General features: G+C 37.8%; 1 protein-coding gene across 14 annotated transcripts in view; it reads left to right on the top strand.

Annotated features, from left to right (window-relative positions):
- Positions 1-24,531, top strand: part of LOC131690386 (Ig-like and fibronectin type-III domain-containing protein 1) — a 555,083-nt gene that overhangs the window by 461,712 nt on the left and 68,840 nt on the right. For all 14 annotated transcript variants that reach the window (XM_058976105.1, XM_058976110.1, XM_058976101.1 and 11 more), the window contains one exon: positions 4,143-4,361. In XM_058976105.1, coding sequence (XP_058832088.1) covers positions 4,244-4,361 — 118 coding nt within the window. In that variant the 5' untranslated portion in view covers positions 4,143-4,243. The remainder of the gene's footprint in view (positions 1-4,142; positions 4,362-24,531) is intronic.

Below are 24,531 nucleotides of genomic sequence, written 5' to 3'. Positions count from 1 at the left end.
CATGTAAATTGGTTAATAAGCACTCTTTATATTTTTTTCTATGAAATAGGAATTGAAAGCATTCGTTTAACGTATTAACATCGTCCATAGATCTATTCATCGATTTTCGAACAAAAGTATACGACTATTAGTACATCAACCCTAGATATATAACTACAATTATTTGGATACCCACATTGATATCGTTTGGTATCATTTCGAGATCATGATGTTACTGGTTTATATGAAAATGTCATAGATGGCCTCATTCATCGATCCATAACCTATATTTCAATTTTGAGGCATAGCCTATCTTGTATAAGAAAGGTATACGAATAGCCGGGAAACGGCAACAACCAGGCAGACCGAACCTGTTCCGATCCCGGCTGAGGTCAGGTAAAAATATGCAATGCGTACGTGACTTTTCTCACGTATCTGGAAGGTACCCTAATCGCTTCAAACAGGTAGAAAGAACCGGGTTTGCTACTGGGTTTAGCAATTTGGCATAGAAAAACATTATCACCAATAACGAAATCCAGGAAGCCTACGAACAAGATACCAACAAGACAAAGTAGTAGTAAATAATGTGTTTATTGTGTAAAAAGCAGATGGGATGAAGTAGTGAAAAAGTGCAAATCTGGGCATATTGGTTATATGTTTCACATTTTGTTTTCTCCCGAAATTTCTTGTCGACCGGTAAAATTCCTTAGACAATAATTGTCATGGAAAACTCCAATACTTTCTCGATATTTCGGTACAGACTGCTTCACAGTTCGGTTTCATGCAATACATATAGACACAATAATATATAGAGATCTGCAAAAAAGATCAAAAAGAGTGAAACCAAAAGCCAGGGTAGCCAGATTATATAGACTGTCTAACGCAAAACTCTGAATTGCCTAGCGCCGCCTGTGTTTCATTTCATGAACCAAAAAGATGATTTTGAGTTTGACAGGCACCCTACAACTCGCGAACAACTTCGGTGAATACGCAGTAAAACGTTATATTTCTTAATGCGAACCGAAAATCCAATTTTCTTGGGGTTTATATGCGATCATTTTAAAATTGGGTACTGAATTCGAAAATGAAGTCTAAAAAATTTACAGTAAATCCGTTGTTGAGTTACAGTAAAAATGAATTTCCCCTTCAAAATAAAAAGTACGTTCAGCAAAATCCAAATATCTTCGATATAAAATATGACTATATTGAATTAAAGGACTGCATTTTTGGTCGTGTGAATATGTTGTCTTGGCGCGACTACTGCTTCTGACGTTATTTAAGAGTTTATTGAACTATTTCTTAATTTTTTCTCATTTTTAAAAGAAAATAGGAGTTTGGTCAAGATTTTGGGCAAGATAAAGCAATCTTAAAAATTATACTTTTATTGAAAATTTAAGCCTGCTGATAACCAATGAAAATAAGCTCTTAGTAGTACAAATCGGATAGAAACTGGAAAATTATTCAATTTTTCCTATTTATTTTTGAGTTTCTCTGGGTCAACTTATTGAAAGTCTCGATCCTATTTTTTGGGATTGTTTCACAGGCATTATCTGTTAGAACTCTGTTAAACAAACAAAATGAAGAATTTTGAGAGAATTTAATCCGGGGTAATATTCGACCTCGTTTAGCCAAATGGTTCTCGACTTCTTATAACAATAATTTCAGGTTCAATGAAGTCATTGAATGATTGGTATACAATACTGCGTGAAATATTTACAAATGTATTACATAAAATAATACTCTTATGATGCAAAATTCGTTGTAAAATAAAATCACGCTCTTAAATAAGGTCACACGTCATAAAATTCGTATTTTGAAATGCTAGCTGCTCAACTGTGTTTTGTACAATGTTAATACAAACTATACGAATCCGTAGATATATGTGATACATACATACGTCTAATAATATAAAGATAATAATTTGCCAAACTTAATTTATTTTCCTTCCTAGAACATCTAGCAGTTTGTGCTTTGAAATAATGTAGGCCATCGAACAAGACTTATTTTAGGTTTAAAATGTCAACATGTGAGCTTCAGAATGATTTGAAGAACGTAGAATATGTTGTAATTGCACTTAGATGTTTTACGCAATGTATTAAAGTATATTGAAATTTTGTGCACCAGTAGCTTCAAAATCGTAGAAGCCAAAGTGAATCTATAAAATAATTTTTAATTACAAACTTCTAAACACTTTAATAACGTACAATAAACTGTTAGTAGAACAAACCGTGATTAAATAGGTGAATAAGTCATCATGCGTGAAACTAGTGCCAGCATTTAACATTTTTCGCCGTCATAAGTTTCCGAGACTGAGACTGACAGCATCAAACCAACAGCGCTGGATTATTGTTTCCAACAAAAACTTCGCCCAAATATTAACTAGACGAAACCAAAAAATCAACTAATTTTTTGATTGAAATTGTGATGAATCGATTTTCCGTGAACATAAAACGCTTAAAAAACACTGTATTATGTGTATTAAACACAAATCGTTATGTGGTGAATCAAGTGATCCTATCGTTCCGTTGGTGAGAACAAAAAACAAAAAAAACCTTGAACTCCATTTTTTCGCGAATCGCAAAAACATCGCAGAAATGATCAATCAAGAACACGTGCATTAGAAAACCGGGTTAACCGGTATTCTCAAAAAACTTGTAATCAGCAAATGGATCAACAATTAGAATGCCGGTGAATTGAAAAAATCAACTTTTTTCGTCGACTGCCATCTGTCAAAACGTTGGTGTAGCCTGCCTTCATGATAGCAAATCCATTGTTTCATATATACTGTACCATTAAATCAGCGTCGTTATTTATCGTGTGACATCGTTCAACGAATCGTACATCTACTTCGCGCAGTGTGTCGTGAATTTCGCTCGCCACATATGTATGTAGCTGCAGCTGTTCTCGCCATACTGCGCGTTAATTCTAGTCACGATCCACCAAGCAATTGTTCCGCTAACCCCCATGGATGACGGTGTGAAAATTGTCTGCCGGGACTGGCCTGTTTTTATTTGTTATCTGTTCATCATTCAACATTCTGCCAGTCTGCCTGCTTGCCTACTTTTCATTCGTTTCGAAGGAATTCAATTGACTCAGTGGTTTCTCGCGGTTCCTACATTAGCATATAATTGCACTAGATTTAGTTGGGAAAAGTAAACGATATAATCGATGGCTGCAGTGCAAATGATAACAGATTAATATGCTGACACGAGTCAGACATTCCAAGGAATTTTTCGGATATTATGATTATGGCAGATAACTCAATCTGAGCAGTAATTATCAATAATACACTATTGGAGACAACGTAAATATAGCAAAGTTAAGCGATGAACTCGCTGAGCACTTTTTCTTTCATTCATTTCATAGGACTAAGTTAAGTTTCAGTACACTATGATTAGACAACTGGACTTTTAAGATATATTTGAGCCATGTTACTGAACCTGTTTAATATGATAGCGTTGAAATGCATACTGTGCCCAAACACGTTAATATGAAGATCAACATGCAGCTGAATCATTCTTCCCTTGCCACTGTACATAGTTTTTATATCAAAATTTATTATTTTTAATATGAATTTTTCACACCAGTCCTACGTAAAATTAAAAAAAAAATATTTTTCATTCATTTTTGTATAAATCATCGAAGGGTTCGTTTTGCTGTAAATTATACTGAATTGTATATTGTATAAGTTGCACAAGATTCATAAGCCATATCTTCATGTGAATTGATCATATTTCTTGGCATTACGTCGCCATATATATGATCTCTATTTTATTTTCTCCACAATCTTTGACAAAGATAGTGAATAATCTCATCCCATATTTAGCAATCGTTATCAAAAAACTAAGCGAAGGTTTCTTTGATTACGACTGCGACAAACAAATTTTTTTAAATCAAGACCTTTCAACGGTTTAAGCATAATACAAATTATCAAACGCAATAGGCTAATAAGTGAACGCAATAAGCTGATCAAATCATTGGTAGAAAAATTCTTAAGCTGACAATATCAGGTCCCCACTGTACAACAATTTACCAGTTCCTAAAATAATGTTTAGCATATTCAAATATTGAATGCATTTAGAATTGGGTCGAGTAAAATTATGCATAATTAATTTATTTACTAATATATTAGACTAAAATATCAAAATTGTCTTCTCTTCCAGATCTCGCATTGAATGACTATTCCACCGCCACGGATCGTCACCTGTTACCGCAACGCTTTGCCCCACTCAACTCCATCTTCAGCCTAAAGCTGTTTATCGACATGTGGCGGTTCTTCCGGGATATAAGAACCCCTAGCGCAACAGGATCATTGCTCATCATCGCGTTGATGTTTCTCGATGTCGGCACTCGCAATGTGGCTGTTGCGGTTGAGCCTGTCGGTGAGTTATTTATCTAAAAATTATAAACCGCAGTACATCGCAATAAGCGTTCGTTTTGCTGCTAGAAAATCCACATCTATCAATCAATATTGTTATGAAAGTAACTAGTGCAGGGAGCGACAAACAGTAATAAATATCTTCGATGGAAGGTTTCGGTGGAAAAATAATGATTGCCAAACCGAATAAATAAGCGCGTTGAAAACTTCGTCCGCATCAAAACAGGTTGTGTTAGCGAATATGGGGCGGCTCAAAATCAAAACGCCAACAGGGTTCTTTGATATAGAACCAAAAATTCCTCTCTCATCAGTGGCATAGTACCAGTTGTTATTTTGCTCAGTTTATTGAACCGTTGTTGTTGTTTATTTCTGAACCGGTCTGTCTGCGTGTAGTCGAATGATGGATTTGTTTTGCTGCAATGTAGATTGGGCTGAACAAATGTTATAAATTAAATGATGAACATCAATTTGACGGAATATTGGTGGTTATGGAATGATCAACATGAAAGAAAGCGAAGTGCGAAAATTTGTTTAGTCATCACCGAAGTGGCTTTAGTTTTGAAATATGCCGGAACCCGGGACTTTCGGAATTATATATTCCAAGAATCTTTGACTCGCCATCAGTGATCTAGGCCAGCGAATCGAAGTAATGTGATGCCCATTTCAATAGATTTTTAACCTATGAGGTATTACGATTGTACCGGCTTATATGAGAAATTCCGCAATCACCACCCTGTAACTTCGGAACCAAACTTCAGACCTGAAAGAAATTGAGTAGCAGCTAATGGGAGTATTATATCTTCCATTCGAAATCAAGGTTGTAAAAATCGGTTAAGAGCTTGCTGAAAATAGATGTGACTTAAGAACTCTAGAAATATGGCATCAAAAATACGAATTCGGTTTTGAAATTTACCCCCCCCCCCTTTGAAAAAAAAAATTGCTCTAACCTATATGGCAACTTCATATGAGAGCGGACGATTCAATCAATATTTCCGGAACCATATAACTGATCCGTACGATATTTCATTGCAGTCTATGAGGCTAGCGTCTCTTTCAATTGAGATTAATTTTGTGAAAATCGACAAAACCATCTCCGAAAAACGCATGTGAGTATGTTACTTTTTATAGGTGGCCATTTTTGCCGGGAATGAAAGGAGCCTTCTATGTTGGTCAATGTGACCAATAAGACTTCGGAAGGGGGACGGGGAATTGGAGAGGGGTACAACCAACCGCATTCTACACCCTCCATTGAGTAAGTGGTTTGTGAAAATCGGTTCAGCCAACATCGAATAACCGATATGACTTTAACTCTGAAATTTGTCCGAGACACGCCCCTTCCGAAATTGTCGATAGTGGACAATATTTTTTTTGTTAGGGAAACTTTGCCACTAAGACCGCTAGTGAACAATAACTTTAAAGAATCTTTGGTTGATCTATATCTGCAAATTGAAATGATTTGATGTTCATTTCAATAGATGTTTAACCTCTGGTAGTACAATTACAACGGTTTATATGGACAATTGCTGTGTGATCATACTAACCAACCTATAACTCCGGAACCAAAAGTTAGATCTGAAAAAAATCAATAGCAGTCAATGGGAGTGTATATCCTTTATTTGTAATCAAGTTTGTAAAATTCGAACGAAAATTTGCCGAGAAATAGGTGTGACATTAACTTGGATGGATTATTAGTGATCTAGTTCCGCAAAACCAAGTAATTTTGCATACATTTTAATATGTATAGCATCATTTGGACATCATGATGGTACCAGTTTATGTGTATAGGAATTTGCTGTGTGATCGCACTCTTCAACTCGTAACGCCGGAACCAGAACTCCAATTCAACTGAAATTCAATAGCAACCTATGGCGATGCTACACATTTCATTTGTTGAAATCGGCTCATCCATCTCTGAGAAAAAAAATTGTGGGTTTATTTGACTCATACATACATACATACATACATACATACATACATACATACATACATACATACATACATACATACATACATACATACATACACAGTGTATTACACACTCAGATATTTTCCGATGTCAATAAACTGAATTAATTGGTATAAGAGACTCGCCCCCGGACCTCAGTTAAAAAGTCGAAATTTCGAATGATTGCATAACCTTTCTATATAAGAAAGGCAAAACATGCTGTAATTGAAATACGTCATGTTTTGTTAAACAAATTGCATTACTGTAACTGTAACTAATTGATAAAAGTAAAATTGGAAAAATTGCTTTTAAACATATATATGGGTCATTCCACGTTAGATTTACAACCAAAATTTTGATTCCTTCCAAAAAATTTTCTAACATTCTTTAGCAAGAAATAATTGACATGTATTTTTTGTTTTTGCTGAATACGATATTTTTTTCAGGTTACTGTTTTTTGAACTTTTGAAGTTTAATAAATTGAACATCTTTCAATCACTAATAACTCGGAAACGATTTGGTTCAATTATAACAGGCCTATCACTGGGCGTTTAGTGTAAAATAACCTTGTTTTAAATTTATAATTGCAATATCTCGCAAAGTATTTTGATATTCGCTCCCAAATTTTTATACAATCTTTTTAACATGATTCTTAATATTTAAAGAAAATAATAAGCAAGTTAAATTTGTTTCAAATAATTGCAAATTTTATAAGTTATATAACAAAACATATTTTTTTGTATATTTTTTTTTTTTTTTTTGGTAAGCTTATTTGAAAACGCAACTTTTTTATTTCATATTTTTTCCATAAATCGAATCGTTTCCGAGTTATCAGTGATTGAAAAATGTTCAATTTATTAAACTTCAAAAGTTCAAAAACTAATAACTTGAAAAAATATCATATTCAGCAAAACAAAAAAATTCGTGTCAATTATTTCTTGCTAAAGAATGCAAGAAATTTTTTTGGAAGGAATCAAAATTTTTGTTGTAAATCTGACGTGGAATGACCCATATGTTTTACGATTTAGGGAAAACATATTTCTGCCATAATAAATCTTTTCGTCCATTTCTTGACGTAATTGTTATTCGGTGAAGACGCCAAATTTGTTATTTAAAATAGTTCAACTATTATTACTTTTCCAAAGGTTGCAGTTCATTATGAGTGTCTTTGGCGAGAATGTTAATAGGACCTAAAGTAGGGCATTATTTAGTCCGGATCACTCACGTTTTTAACTCCTAAATTTATTTTATTTGAGTGGTTTATGAATGTACAAAAGTTTCATCCATTTTAATACATTGGAGTAATTAATATGAAAAAATGCTGCTAATTTTAACTTGAAATAATTGTCAACTAGTTTCACAAAAAATTGTTTATAAAATTAGCAAAATCGTAAAAATAAATTTGACCCATCCCCTCTCACAAGTAGATGGGATTGACGGTATTGTAAACATCATCAAGCCACGATAAATTCAATAGAGTTATCTAAATATAAGTACCTTCGCTCTTGCTAGTTTCTTTTTGTACCGAGTTCGGCTACTAGAGGTTAATTAGTTCTCATGTTAATAATCCAGCAATCATTATTACTACTCAGGATTTGATTTATATAAGAAGCCCGCTTCACGATGTTGATTACAATACGCTTCGATAGTGGTGTATCGAGGAGGCCGGAAGGGCTGATTTGAGTCTTTTTTCTATTCTATACTCTTCCTCTTGTTACCAGCTCACAACCAACAATCAACCAATAACAAATAGATAATTAAGAAAGGATGTGCTATGTGTGGTGGTTGGTTATTCAAGTATTAGTAGTCTTTAAAGTACCAATGTATATTTGTCATGTGACGATCATAAATTCAGCTGTATCTTGTACCTATCTTATCTATTACATCTCTCATCTATTGTCATTTAGCTCTTCTTTTCGATTCCTATACTGCCATTCTACACCCGCCTTCAGCTGGGTCAGTCAAAGATGACGCTCATATCCACCAGATAATACGTTCCATGGCGACATGACCGGGAACTACAGTTGATACGAGACAACTCACTCCCTTCTGGCATCTGAACCGCACACTGAAATTTAGTATCAAAATCAAGCGCTATCGTTCAGGACCACACACAAACGCACACGCGAAAAACGCGTTAACATACAAACGCTTGAGCTCTTCGCGATTACACACACACCAACGCGCGCGATCTCGCAAACATGATTACAATAACTCCTATATCCACTAGACAACATGGCGACATGACCGGGAACTCTAGTGATATGGGATAACGCACTCCCTGTCAGAATTTAATCCGTACACCGAAAACTAAATATCAGTATGACGGTCCGCGTGGCCATTCAAGAACACACGCGAATATATGAATGGCCACTGGGTTACAAAATCGAATTTATACACGCGAAGTCACACGAGTCACGCGAGCACTCGCGACAAACACGTCAACATACGAAAGCTTAAGCCCTTCGCGATCATCTACGCACACCTACGCCCGCGATCGCACAAACTTGTTAACAGTCCGGTAATAATGTGAACATTTCAGTACTACAAACGCGAACCCGCAAACGCGTGCGATCACGTCCGGAAATCTTTACCTTCCATTCTAGCAACTTGAATCCATACATTCATTTATACCAATCAAAAATATGCTAACTCTAGTGATATGAAAGAACCCACTTTCTTCTAGAATCTGAACCGTACACGAAAAATTCAGTATCAGATTCACGGCCCGCGCGCGATCATTCTAGAACACACACGATTATGCGAAAGGCACGCGGTTTTAATGTAGAATTTATACACGCGAAGTTACATACACGTTAGCACACGCGACATACAAATGCACACGCGATCGAAGAGGTTAACGCACAAATGCTCGAGTCCATCGCGATGATACACGCGATCGCGTAGTCCCTACGCTCGCACATACCTGAACCGTACAATGAATGTCACATTCAGAATCGCGGCCCACTACAATTGGACTTAAGTAGTGTTTCAATGGGCGCTATTGCTTGTCTCGTCTGCAATTGTAGTGTATGATTCTGACGGGGGGGGGGGGGCGTCCGAGAACCTAGTTCTACAGCTCCAAGAGGACAACTCGCGAAAAAATAATTGTAAAAATAAATTTGACCGATCCGACTCCAAAGAAAAATGAAAACGCGCTTAGAATTTTTAACTCTTGCTAAAATCTAAGATTTATTTGTTTTATAAAAAATAAACACTTTACGAAGCTTTGTAAAAAAGAGGTAAAGTAATCTTTCGTTTTATGTAATTTTTGTATTCCAAAACAGAACAATATACTCAAAACGTAGAAAAAATAATTATTTTATATGTTTAAACTCATTTCAAATTTTAATGATTCGGTGGAATATTCTGGCTCAATGATCAATCTACGAAAAAAAAGTTTCGAATGATCAAAGTCACCCCGGTTTACGGTACCATTTTTATTGGTTTCTTAGTAAATAAAGTTTTAACCATCTTTATAAACTCCTGAATTCTTTTATACCAGCGATTCAGACCTAAAATCGTTTAATTGCATTTCATGAAGATAATGGGTCCTGCACTGTTATGTATTAGTCAAAATGTAGGGTAGTTTATCCAAGGTTGGTCCTATTCAAGGTATTCGACAAACTATTATCACATTTTGCTTTTTTCAAAAAAAATTAAAGCTGTGTGTTTTTATAACATATGATTTTTATGATAAACTAACAATTGGAAGAGATGCCGTATGTAATAAGTATTGTATATTTATTAATATTATGTTTTTATTATATTATAGTTCATACCAAACCTGCAAACAAAATTTAAACCAAAAACTATTTTGGCAGACTGTCTGTGAACACTTGTCCGGATTTGTCTCTAAGAGTGTTATGTCTGTTCTCTAGTCTGTCTACTCCTATTAGGGACCATTCATAAATTACGTAACGCTTTTAGGGGGGAGGAGGTACAACAAGTTGTGACATGTTGTGACATAGGGGGGAGGGAGAGTTAGCTAGATCGTTACGTAACATGTTTTCACCGAAGAAAAAAAATTTTTCTAGGAATTTGTTACGTAACAGGGGAGGGGGGAATGAAGAAATTTGTGACAATTTGTTACATGGGGGGAGGGGGAGTCAATTTTGGGCAATTTTTGCGTTACGTAATTTATGAATGGTCCCTTAGACGATCTCCTGCCAGCGCGCTTGAGTCATTTTCAAACAAATTTCTAATTGAATCAGCTATTGTCAGGTCTCGTTTGTTATCTCCTATGTCATCTGATCTATTAACTTGTAAGTAGGAACAAACCAACCAGTCTGAACCAACGAGAATGGGCCACGCCAGTCGAAAGCCACAGACCCAGGTTCAAACCGCCCATCTCAATAAAAATACGTTTGCCTGTTGTAAACTCTTCGAAATCCGATACGGAATATTGTTTGATGACGAAAATCTCTAAAAATATCAAATCTGTTTGTCCCATTGTTGAAATTCTACACATAATTGTCCCACTAATAAAATAACCAAAAAAGTAAATATAAAGATTGTGGAAAGTGAAAGTCTCATTAACTAAGAAATGGGCACGAAATTGATAACTACAATAGTGAGATCGATCCTGTAAAACTATTCATTACTGTTGCCATTTCCAAAAATTTAAATCATGGCAAATACATCCATTTCCGATTTAAGTAAAACTAGAAGTCGCCCGCTGGACAAGAAAGCACTCAGCGCACACTTTTGAGAACAAAATGAACAGACAACATCATTTACGTCAGTCTATCTTCTGACATCGCACAAAGCAGAAGCAAAAAAAAATCGCTACTCTATAGCAGGCTATAGGCACCAATGAATCAAGCTAGCTATTTTTTTTTATTCATTTCATTTATTTGATAGGCACAAATGCGTTAGCTTGGCGGTGCCAAATACTTTTGTTTTTACATTTTGGATATCTTAAAACTAGGAGGTTACAATGTTGAAATATTTTTTTTACAAAGGAAAAGAAAATTTACAGCTATCTTAAGACTAGAAATAAGATTCAATATACAAGAGAGGGCCAAAAGATTTTTTTATGAAAAAATTTAAAACAAGGGATTCACTTTGATATACAAGAGGGGGAGTAATAGTATTTTACGAAATATTTTACGGTTATCTTAAAACTAACAATATAGTTTAGTACACAAAAGGGGGAACAAATATTTATGAGAAATTTCACAGAAATCTTAAAACTAGGGATTCAATTCTATTTACAAGATGGAGGACAAGAGTTTCAATAAAGAGTAGAAATTATAGCTATCTTAAAACTAGGAATACAGAAAACTAATTTGAATTTTTTAACTAAAACTTATGCTTGGTCAAGATATTCAGAGGGTGGCTTATTTCCGCATCAATGTAGCAGCAGTTGTATCAAGGACAGGGGAGAGACAGGGAAAGAAGAGCAAAACTTGCAACTTTCGCTCGAACCGGGGGGGAGAGATCAGCGAAACAAATTTGCGCCTCAGTCTAGTAAGTCGTCGAGTACCGGATTGGCGGATGGTATTCTTCGGACCCGCGGGGAATCCTTCAAAAGTCATCGGACCTCGAGTCGCTCTCGCTTCAGTTTCCTTCTATGCAGGCGTAGTGGTAAGGGCGACGGCGGTTACATAGTGGCACTCTGGAGCTGATCGGTTCCACAAGGCAGGAGGAAACTCTAAAAACGAGAAATAAAAGAGAGGGGCTAAATTGGGATATTTATCGTTTTTATGAAGGTATAAATAAGGGACATATAGGGGAAATCACGAGTTGCCAGCATATCTCGGACTGGTACATTGGGTGGTCTACCTCGGGCCCGAAGGGATTCCTTTAACTGAGACCTGGCGTCACAATACCCGGCGCATACCCAGACAACGTGTTCGATGTCGTGATAGCCCTCGTCACAAGCGCACAGACTACTCTCCGCAAGCCCAATACGCCGCAAATGCGCATCCATGGTGTAGTGATTGGACATAAGTCGGGACATTACACGAATAAAATCCCGACCCACATCCATCCCCCCGAACCAAGGCTTCGTTGATACCTTTGGGATAATCGAATGTAGCCATCGTCCAAGTTCCCCATTGCTCCACGAGGTTTGCCAACTGTTGAGCGTCCTCTGACGACAAATACTAAAAAATTCGTTGAAGCAGATTGGTCTTTCGTATATGTCACCATTTAATGCGCCCACCTTTGCTAATGAGTCGGCCTTTTCATTGCCCGGGATAGAACAATGAGAGGGGACCCAAACAAAGGTAATCTGATAAGATTTTTCAGATAACGTACACAAGGACTCCTGTATCTTCTCCAGAAAATACGGTAATTGCTTTTTAGGCTTCACCGCACGAAGAGCCTCGATAGAGCTGAGGCTGTCCGAAACGATGAAGTAGTGATCTGTGGGCAGAGTGTCGATGATCCCAAGGGTGTACTGAATTGCAGCTAACTCTGCGACGTAAACTGAAGCAGGATCATTGAGCTTGAATGAAGCGGTGATAGTATTGTTGAAGATACCGAAGCCAGTGGACCCATCGAGATTTGATCCGTCAGTGTAGAACATTTTGTCACAGTCGACTTCTCGGAATTTATTATAAAATATATTTGGGATCACCTGCGGGCGTATATGGTCCGGGATTCCACGAATCTCTTCCTTCATGGATGTGTCGAAGAATACAGTAGAATCAGAAGTATCTAGGAAACGGACACGGTTGGGAGTATATGACGAAGGATTAATGCTCTGTGCCATGTAGTCGAAGTACAAGGCCATAAATCGGGTTTGAGAATTAAGCTCGACGAGCCTCTCGAAGTTTTCAATCACCAACGGGTTCATAATGTCGCATCGGATGAGCAATCGATATGAGAGTTCCCAAAATCGATTTTTTAGCGGAAGAACGCCCGCCAGCACTTCGAGACTCATCGTATGGGTCGAGTGCATGCAACCCAAGGCAATGCGCAAGCAACGGTACTGGATTCTCTCCAGTTTGATGAAGTGTATGTTCGCAGCGGAGCGGAAACAGAAACACCCGTACTCCATCACCGACAATATCGTTGTTTGGTATAACCTGATCAGGTCTCCTGGGGGAGCACCCCACCATGTTCCAGTTATTGTTCGGAGAAAATTGATCCTTTGTTGGCATTTCTGTTTCAGATACCTAATGTGACATCCCCAGGTACCTTTAGAGTCGAACCAGACCCCGAGATATTTAAATGTGAAAACCTGGTTGATCGTTGCACCCATTAATAAAAGCTGGAGTTGCGCCGGCTCACGCTTCCTAGAAAAAACAACCAACTCAGTTTTCTCCGTGGAGAACTCAATACCCAGCTGAAGAGCCCAAGCAGACAAATTGTCCAAGGTATTTTGTAATGGTCCTTGCAAGTCGGCAGCTTTGGGCCCTGTAACAGAGACCACCCCGTCGTCTGCAAGTTGCCTTAGCGTGCATGAATTGGCAAGACAATCGTCAATGTCATTCACGTAGAAATTGTAGAGCAGGGGACTTAGACATGAGCCCTGGGGAAGACCCATGTAGCTAAATCGCGATGTTGTTAAATCGCCATGCGAAAAGTGCATGTGCTTTTCAGACAACAGGTTTAGCAAAAAGTTATTTAAAATTGGCGAAAGGCCATGCTGGTGCAGCTTCTCTGACAGAATGTTGATAGAAACTGAGTCAAAAGCCCCCTTAATATCCAAGAAGACTGATGCCATCTGCTCTTTGTTAGCATAGGCCATTTGGATTTCTGTAGAAAGCAACGCAAGGCAATCGTTCGTCCCTTTGCCTTTGCGGAAGCCAAATTGTGCTCATCGCTGTTTCTCTCGTTAACCCGTCGACGAACCGGCGCCAATAACTGCGTTTTTTAGCTTTCATTAGACTCTTCATTCGCCTTTCTAACGACGCGTACTGTTGATAGCTAGCGGGTAACCCGTCTTCCCGGAAGGCCTTATATGCAGTGGACTTTTCCGCGTACAGCTCTCAGCACTCTTTATCCCACCACAGGGTGGGAGACCGTCCATGGGTATTCGCGCTGGGTACTGGTTTAGTCTGAGCTTGATTCGCACTGTCGAGAATCAAGCCAGCCAAAAACCTGTACTCTTCCTCCGGAGGAAGTTCTTGAGTGGATTCGATTTTAACGGATATCGCGGTCGCGTAACTCTTCCAATCAATGTTCCGTGTGAGGTCATATGAGACATTGATTGTTTCCGATGGTCTTGAACCGTTAGCAATTGAAATCACGATAGGCAAATGATCGCTACCGTGGGGATCAGGGATCACCTTCCACATGCAATCTAACTGTAGCGATGTCGAGCAAAGCGACAAATCCAACGCGCTTGCGCGTGCTGGTGGTGTGGGAATCCGCGTCATTTCTCCCGTGTTTAAGATGGTCATGTTGAAATTATCGCAAAGATCTTGGATTAATGTTGATCTATTATCATCATGAAGACATCCCCATACCGTACCGTGCGAGTTAAAGTCTCCCAGAACTAGCCGCGGTGCCGGTAAGGATTCCGTGATATTACAAAGCGTTCGGTGCCCTACCGAGACTCTAGGAGGAATGTAGATGGAAGCAATGCAAAGGTCTTTACCTTTGATTAAAACTTGACAAGCGACAATTTCAATGCCTGGTGTCGAAGGGAGGTTAATTCGGTTGAAAGAATAGCACTTTTTGATCCCCAAAAGTACTCCTCCATAGGGGTTTTCTCGATCCAGACGAATTATATTAAAGTCGTGGAAGTTGAGATTTATATCGGAAGTTAACCAAGTTTCACATAATGCGAAAGCATCACATTTTAAACTATTTAGTAAAAATTTAAAGGAATCGATTTTCGGGAGGATACTTCTGCTGTTCCACTGTAGAACAGTGATCGAATCGGTGACCTCGTTCGATGACTTAGCCATCGAAGGATACGATCGCTGCAAGGAGGGGCCATTTAGTAGTCAACTGCTTCAAAAATGTTTGCACTATAGGGAGAAAACGTATCAGAAGGCTTTTAAGAGGATCAGTAACATTGAAAGCTGTGAAAATTAAGTCCACTATGTCAGAAAATTTCATTAGTCCGCTACTGGACTGAGTATCTGTTTGAAAAAAGGGGACACTTGGGGTTTTGGATGTCCCTGGAAGTGGTGGGTACTCCTTGTTAGAATTAATATTTCCAAGTCCTGGAGCAAATTGCTTCGGCTTTTGTGCATCACTTCCGTTGGATTTGTTGGTTGTAGATGGCGCACTCTGAGTGGACGACACCTTGGCACCCTTACGAGGCAATGTAGGGGAGGCTGGATTTCTCCTCTTCCTGGATTCCCCTGGGTTAACCAAAGATGTTCCCTCTCGTGGGTCGTCAGATTCTTGCTCAACGTTAGCCAAACCAGCATAGGGATTTCGGACAGGACAGATGGCGAAGCATTCTTTAGCATTTCTGCATAAGAACGCCTTGAGCGTTCCTTAAGGGAGCGCTTAATTTTATCCCCGCGCTGCTTGTACGCAGGACATGATTTAAGAGCATGTGAAGGACCCCCGCAGCAAATACACTTTTCAGTTTCTTTGTCGCAAGAGTCATCCTCATGCTCTCCTTCGCATTTGCCGCATCGTTTCTTATTTCCACAATATGTGGCTGTGTGGCCCAACTGCTTGCAATTGCTGCAGTTCATGACCCGCGGTACGAACAGGCGAACTGGTAGGCGAACGTTGTCAAGGAGGATGTAGTTGGGAAGAGAGGACCCGGCGAATGTCACCCGAATCGAGCCTGATAGATAGTAGGTAGTCTTACCTCCCTCGGTGTTTGCGGTATACAATTGTTTGCATTCCAAGATCTTAATCTGTTCAAGTGAGGGGTCCTTAAAGCAGCCAACCCCGTGCTCCAACAGTTCTTCGCATTTCAGGCCCGGTTCGGACACTACCCCATCGATTTCACAGGCCACACAAGGCACGTACGCTTTAAATTCCCGCGTAAAGCGCTCACAGCAAGCAATCGCGTTTGCCTGGCCGAGATCAATCACCAGAACACGTATCTTGTTTGCCCGAACACGTGTTATCTGAGTTACGGCCGGGTAATTAGCAGTCAGATCTCGAGAAAGTTTTAATATATTAACCGGTTTCTCTCCGGTCCGAAAATATACCACCCATGGCCCAGAGGAACCTTCTGGGTACTGTTTTATACGGGGAGCAATGCGAGTATTAGGGGGATCAGGGACTTCCATGATTACATCAGATGGTATTTCGCCCTCGGCCATTTAAGCACGAGGGCAGAGCGTTATATAAACGGGAATGTGTCTTATTATTTGATTACAAGGTAGAGTAAAAGTAGGGAAAAGGAAAGAAAGCAAACGAGGAAAAAAAAATAAAGCAAAACTTATCTGCAAACAACGTCGATTGTTCCGCACCAGCGAAAACAATGTACTGGATTTACTGCCGGCACCAGCAGAATGGCAGCTAACGAACGAACAAAGGATGACCTTGAATCACTGGAATTTACACACCGAACACCACTGTGAAATATAACGATCCGTTCCGTTCAAAGGTTGGGAGACGTATGGCAAGCTAGCTATTGTTCTATATCAGTGCACATACAAATTGTATCGTTGCCTCCGGCTGCGGAGTGAATTGAGTTTACCAAATGAAACAAAAGTGCCCGTGCTACGGGATAACACAAATTCGATCAACTTTAATAAAACTCGGGTTAGACCCACAGTTCAGGAAGTGGAACAATTAGTTAAAGTGAAAATGGAGCTTAATCTCGCTGAAGTTACGTACATTCAGCTACATCACGTAAAAAACTGTGTTTTGATCACGTTTAGAAGCTTACCACAGGCTGAAAACTTCATTGCAAAGAACAACATGCAACACGAGGTCGAATTTAATAACACCAGAATCAAGATCCCCGTGCATATGGAAAACGACATGGTGGACGTGCGTATCCATGATTTGGCCCCGCGCACTAAGAAAGATTACATCAAACAAATCATGTCGCAATATGGAGAAGTAGAATCTATTACGAATGACACCTGGAGAAATTTTTCACTCGCATTCCCAACGGCGTTTGTATTGTGAGAATGCGAGTGACTAAACCAATACGTTCTTACATGACTATCGAATGCAAATCACCGAAGGATGGCTTGACCTATAAGCAAACAACGCTAATTATATATCCCGGACAGACACCAACATGCCAATTCTGTAAACATACAGCCCACTACGAAAAAACATGCGACTAAGCAACTAGCCAAAACTCATCTACTACAACCAACTCTAACCAGCAGCCACCGAAGCTTACAGTTAAACCAAAATCAACGATCCAATTAACCAATAATACAGGTACAACGACCACGACAACCGCTCCTAAACCAACAACTAGCATCGCCAACAAAGAAGTAAATTCCGATGAAGACGAATTTACAACAGCGAACCGTAAGAACAAGAATCAAATAAGAACGTCAGATCATGAACAGCAAAAAAAAAGCAGTCCATGGACGGGAACGATAACGCGAGAGAAGGCAGACTGAATAACCGCCAAGCGGCTTCACCGTCAAGAAAAATAATCTCAACACGCAGCAGCAAACTGCGTCAATAAGATCTGGCAGATAAACATTCTTAGTTCTTTTTATTTTTACTTATATTGTAAAAACCTAAAAGATTCACGGTTCAGTTGTGCCAACGCATTGAGCCGTTCCAAATAAATTATTAGATAAAAAAATCATTTGCGTGGTGATCCAACATGCTCAGAATTTTGCGATATTTATCAGATTTTCCCACTGAACATTTTTCGTAAAACCGTAAATTGAACTTTTCTAATGAAAACCTGGACTATTACATTAAAAACGTTGGATATGAACGTAATTTTAGACTGTAAAACTTTATTTGATGCTCCGTTTCTCTCTCCAGATCGCCAGTTTAATTTTCTTCTTCGATCGCGTTTTTCCCATTTTAACAACCAAATCTTTTCGGTTGGTTGGTAAAAACGGGCCATTAGTGTACTACTTTTTTAAGATTGATGAACAGATGCCGATCACTATTATGCATTGGAATTATTACCAAAAATTTTTGTCTTTATGACTGTGCAACTTATCTAAGAACTTCCCTTACAGCGCCTGGTCTATGAGACCGATACGATACCAGAGCTCAGTCGTAATAACCTGTTAAGAGACCAGCAATGATGATGTCCGACAGCATGTAAAAATATTGCGTTTACGTTCATCACACCACTTGGAAAATGACTGAGTTTCCAAAAGCAGCAAAGAAAAAAAAAGTAAACAGATGTTTTGCGAAGATATACCTCTCTAAAAAAATTTATTATGTACACATTGATAGGAATACTCCACCCTCTAGTTTAGATGAAACAAACACTCCAATTTGTATGTAAATATCAAAAAAACTCATGAAACTTATCGCTTCGCAAATTTTAATCTCACATTCAACACCTCGCCATCTCCGGTGTCTACAAAGTTTAATAAACCCTGAAATATTCACGAAGTAATACAAAACTAGATTAAACACAGTCTGATGCATAAAGACTGTCGTTCGCTTTGGCGCACAGACTAAACACAGACTGAATAAGAACGAGCTGTTGACTTCAGAGATTTTAATTAAACGGTAATCGGCGGGCAAGTTGGTGCCCATTTTGGCACAGCCTAATTGTGGTTCAGTTAAATGAAGACTAGAAGAACCAGACAGTGTCAGCATCTTTCTGATTATTGCATGAAAACGTATAGCGGATGATTATGTATCTACTTATTTATTTCTTTAGTTACCTATTTTGTCAAACAGATGTAAACTACAAAAAAGTCATCTCATAAACTGCTCATAACTACTATAACTACTAATAACTACTAACTACTAATAAACTATAAAAAGACACCTCATCAAACCAGTAACGATTATTCCATTCTAAAGTTTTGCAGTCATGATATACACTTCTTTTTGATTTCTAGCCTCAGGGTAAATCTTGTTTCAACTTTCAAGTTGCGATGACAACTTGCAATTGAATCACATATATAAACTTTTCCAATCATTCTTTGATTATTTTCTTTCTCTCGATTTTACCCTGTGGCCATGGCAAAATTTATTCTCAATTTGACCTTCTCCAGCGACAACATTCATAAATAACTGTTAACGAGAAACAATATTTTCCCCTTCGTAGTTGATTTACTTCTTCAAAATTTCGATGTTACAACAACCATTGAAGGATTCAACAAGAGCTGCCTCCACACCTTTTAGCCGGAAGCTTCCATCCTTCTCTACGCACCGGAGATTGAGTGCGAATCCGCCCAATAGGAAGCCTGTCAATTTTTCTGCCACCACCACATCATTCCATCATTTCCACCAATCAACCCATCGTTTCCCTGAGAGCTAAACGATGCTATTAGGCCTTTTGATTTAATTCCACTGTTCCGGAAAATACGTCTAAATCAGAAAGGGATCCGAAGCAGCAAAGGTCAAATCTTACCGTCGTGCGTCGCTGGCTGTCTTGAAAAGTGATATTATGCATAACTCTAATTACCCGTCAGATTGGTCCTCGGAGGATAGCGATAAAGGATAAGATGATCCTTATCTCTTTTACAATGGCTTATAGCATGGCGTAAAATAAAAAGTGGCCGATGAAGTCGCCTACAATAAAAGACTAACGGAACCGGCTAACAAAGCGAGAGAAAAGGTGTCAGCACCACAAGCTATACCTTTTCTATATAGAAAGGAAATTAAAACTTCTTCTTTCGGCTCCCAGTCTTTATTGCAGTTCTGTCTTGGTAATGAATTAAAATAGCTTTCGCTCTCCTCGTAGCTGCAATCTTTCACTCAGCCGATCCCCTGTGTTCCCCCGGGTGGTCTGCCCCTAGTGACGTGGGTTCTACTCAAGTTGAACTACAGGATGAAGGAAATTAATCCTCGCAATCTGGAAATTGGTCGAAAGAGGAGGCTTTACGGGATTAAATGTCTGAATGATCGTTCTGGGATGATTGATGGAGATTAGGTGTATTCTGGATTTGGCGTAATACATGTTGCTGTTATTCCCGATCGATTGAAAAAGAAATCATCTTTAACACTTAGTCGATTAGATTAGATTGTCATGAAATTAATCATGGTACCAAAGAAATATTTTGCGCAAAATTGCAACGACATTCAACCATATTAACACGTGCTACAAAACGAATGATTTTTTTATGGGAAATACATGTACACGTTCGTAATTTTTATTTGAACTTTTTAAGCTTTAAACTTAAAACTTGGAAACTTGGTTTAACTTGAGCACATGGTGAAAGGTTTTGACAAGAACTTGCTGAACTTATTTTCTCTGAAAATCCCTGTTATGAAGGTCCAGAATTCTCCTCTGATAACAATAGATAGAGAGCTGGACACTAAACATTTATCTTGGAATCCAGTTCTCTGATATAGTCTCCGATGAACATTCCAGAAATGAATAAATTAGTTCTTGGTGCTGTCAATTTGTAGATTTCAAGCCCTGTCTCGGGCAACAACGATAGCTCGTTGAATGTATTCAAGTGAACTGTCGATATCAAGAGGATGACATGACGTCATATTGGCGTAGTCAACATAAAAAACTTTGTTTGTACCAAAATTAACGAAACTTGTCTAAATACAAACGAAGAGCACTTTAGCTTGCATCAAACTAGAGAACGTGTGCATTGTTTTCTATTGTTTACTGCTACCGCTGTTTGTTGATGACATTTCAAGCGATTTTGACGTTGTCAAACTGACCCCCATTGATCGGTGGAAAAACGATGTCAAACTCTGTATGTAAAGATATGGACGCCAGTTACGTGGTCGATATCCATCAGTAGTAGATCGATGTTAATGTGCCGACTCATAGGTCGGTATGACAGCTCGACGAAGACGACGACGTTGGCGACCCAACGCACAGAGGAGTACCTAGAACAATTTCCTGGCCAATAACAAAAAAAAATTTTTTCGATTTTTTATTGCGTTATATTGTTTTTACCTACCTAAAGTCTACTGTATAACATAGCAAAATTAGGAGTATGCCAAAATTTATTAAAGATTTTTTGCATGGATGTGAAATGGTGATATTTGCAGGTTCTTTTTAATCATTTTCATTATATATCCAGCAATATCGCTTTCTCGTAATGATGAATGTATTAAATAGGACAATATTATTACAAACGTAGTTGAACACAACCATTTGAATAACCTCAGCCTGAAACTTACTGAAAATAGTAGTGTTGCTGTGCATTGTGCGAACTTTAAAAAATACGTTTTTAAACATTTTATTCAAAACTTTAATGATAAAAAAAGTTATATTATACGGCAAGATCCGGCAAAGTTCCTGAAGCACTATTATTAAGCAAGATTCCAGGTATCCAAAGAATATTGGAACTCTTCCGATCTTGTCCGATCCATAAATTCCAAGCGATTTGAAAATATTGAATTTTTTACTAATTTGAGATACATCGAAATGCTGTAGGGCCAAATACTATGTTTGGAAAAAAGTATCTCTATGAATATATGCACAGGAGTCCCATCCCTCTCCCCTTTCTGCCGATCATCTGTTTATGCAACTTGAAAAACAAATGTATTTGCAAAGATCACCTCAAGATTACTAGTATTCGTAAAGATATAGAAAATGGACCTCTGCACTGGTAGGTAGATAGATGACAAATTGTTCCAGAAACTAGTTATTGTCAATTTTTAGTTCATATTAAGGCAAAATGACAGCAATAGCAGCAGCAAATAATTTTGGCCAGGATTCGACCCCAGTTACTCCTCTGTGCAACGATATGAATTCTTGTAGATCAATTAGCAACAGAACTTAGTCCCGTCTTGGATGTTGAACAGTTGCGCCGCATGGCCGAACCCACTCCACATCACCCGCTAGCACTATATAAAAACAACGTTGGTTTCATTAAAGTTTTTTAGCGATCGATAAAACTAAATTATAAAATCTTCCATTTCATGGTGTTAGCACCTTCCTAGAATCTGCTATGAAGCCACTGATCGACAAAAAACAACTATAGCGTGCTGTGATGGCATATTGTTTTTTCGGAAAGTAGTAAGAAAAAAATGAAAAATCGCGGCTTCGATTTATCTAGTATGTCAGGATTGGTTTTATGACCATTTCAAAAAAAATATATTATCAAATATAAAATATATGGAAGTCCTTAGGATGAAATTTTCTTTAAACATTTTCATAAAAACTTTGGTTTTAAGCTGTTGTGTTTCCTTTTTGATGAGTTTAAAATTTGCGTAGAATCAGATTTCGAAGCATTAAACATTGTGGATCAGGCAATTAGATAAATTCGATAATTACGGTAACAAATCTCCATGAAATATTAATTTAAAAAATCTAAGTCTGTGGAAAGAAATTTTATTTCAAAGTTTTTTAAACGTTTTTGTTTGTTTGACGTTTATGTTTTATCGTTTTTAACTTATTTAAAGCCATTTTTCATCGAAACGAAAATTAAAAAAAAAATGAAGATGACATTTGTCATAGAAATCTTTCCTATTGAACATCCCTAATTCTCCACACAAATTTTGGGTTTAAAAGGTGAAGCCCGTTTCCAATTTGTTTCAAAAAGTTCTTCGCCACGTGTTGTTAGAGGCGCTAAACTTTGGGTAATTGTTGATTTTGTGTTGCAGCGCAATATGTTTGCCTTTCTCATATATAGAAAGGTTATGCAATTAGGCTCAGAAAGTTCACAACTTTGATGAGTTTAAAATTTGCGTAGAATCAGATTTCGAAGCATTAAACATTGTGGATCAGGCAATTAGATAAATTCGATAATTACGGTAACAAATCTCCATGAAATATTAATTTAAAAAATCTAAGTCTGTGGAAAGAAATTTTATTTCAAAGTTTTTTAAACGTTTTTGTTTGTTTGACGTTTATGTTTTATCGTTTTTAACTTATTTAAAGCCATTTTTCATCGAAACGAAAATTAAAAAAAAAATGAAGATGACATTTGTCATAGAAATCTTTCCTATTGAACATCCCTAATTCTCCACACCAATTTTGGGTTTAAAAGGTGAAGCCCGTTTCCAATTTGTTTCAAAAAGTTCTTCGCCACGTGTTGTTAGAGGCGCTAAACTTTGGGTAATTGTTGATTTTGTGTTGCAGCGCAATATGTTTGCCTTTCTCATATATAGAAAGGTTATGCAATTAGGCTCAGAAAGTTCACAACTTTGAGATTAAGTTGTGAACTTTCTGAGCCATATACCATACAACTATGTTCGTCGTGATAGGAAAATGTCGATGTGTATGAAAGTGTATCTGCGTGCGTATGTGTGTATGTAGCAAAAATGCCACCTGTTTCTCAGAGATGACAGGAACAATTTGCACTTAGTCTGTAAATGTAAATGAAAGGAACCGTAAAATAGGGGAACATTGATCACTTTTTCCAAAGTTTTTCTAATAACTATCTTCAAGATCAAGCAGATGTAACTGCATTTTTAGAACAAGTACTGGTAATCATAGCTTGAAAATGTTCAAATAGTTGGGTATTTTATTGTGCTTTACTATAAAAATAAAATCGCTTTGTTGTAAAAATAAAATCGCTTTGTTGTAAATATGCCTGTTGAAATTAGAGGTAACGCTTGAAATGTTGCGTAAATTGCATGTTTGCAGGCAATTTTATGGCCCGATATTGTGACGTCTCGAACGAGAACAAAATTGCCTTGAAGGATACAGTTGGGTTTTTCGAATTTTTTTGGGAAAATATTCGAAATGAAATAGATAGGGGAAGATGGGGTAAAACGCACCCCCGCGGCAAAATGCACCCCTCGCTTATATCGAAAACTGCTGAAAATTTCTAGAAAAGGGTAACACCAGTCGGAAGTCCGCCATAGCAAACATACTTTGTCAAAGTTTGATAACCATACATCAATTGCAGCTCGAGAATAAACAAAAGACAATAACGTACTCTTCTCATGTAATTATCGTGGCTCGTGCAACAAAGATTTTCAGCTCTTATAAATGCAATTTTTACTATTATATCAGTGCACTCCAGTTCTATTTATACCGTTGTTCATTATTCATTATTATCTACTAAATAATTCTCTATTTGCTATATTTATATATCTGCTCCATCGGGTGCAAAATCCCCTTTTCTTTGATTTTTCTGATTATTTAATCGAAAACAAAAAAATTGTTCTGAAATCCTACTAGTTGCATAACCTTAAACTATTTAATGGCACACTTTTGTGAAATTTCGTCAGAAACCAAAACTACTTGCTTGTTCACCGAGCATTCTGCCCCGTTGTTGTGGTGCATTTTATCCCCGCACAGGTGCGTTTTGCCCCG

Source organism: Topomyia yanbarensis, chromosome 3 (genome assembly GCF_030247195.1).
Source record: "Topomyia yanbarensis strain Yona2022 chromosome 3, ASM3024719v1, whole genome shotgun sequence".
Lineage (NCBI taxonomy): Eukaryota > Metazoa > Arthropoda > Insecta > Diptera > Culicidae > Topomyia > Topomyia yanbarensis.
The sequence above is the reverse complement of the archived record's forward strand: the minus strand, read 5'-3'. Positions and strand labels throughout refer to the sequence as shown.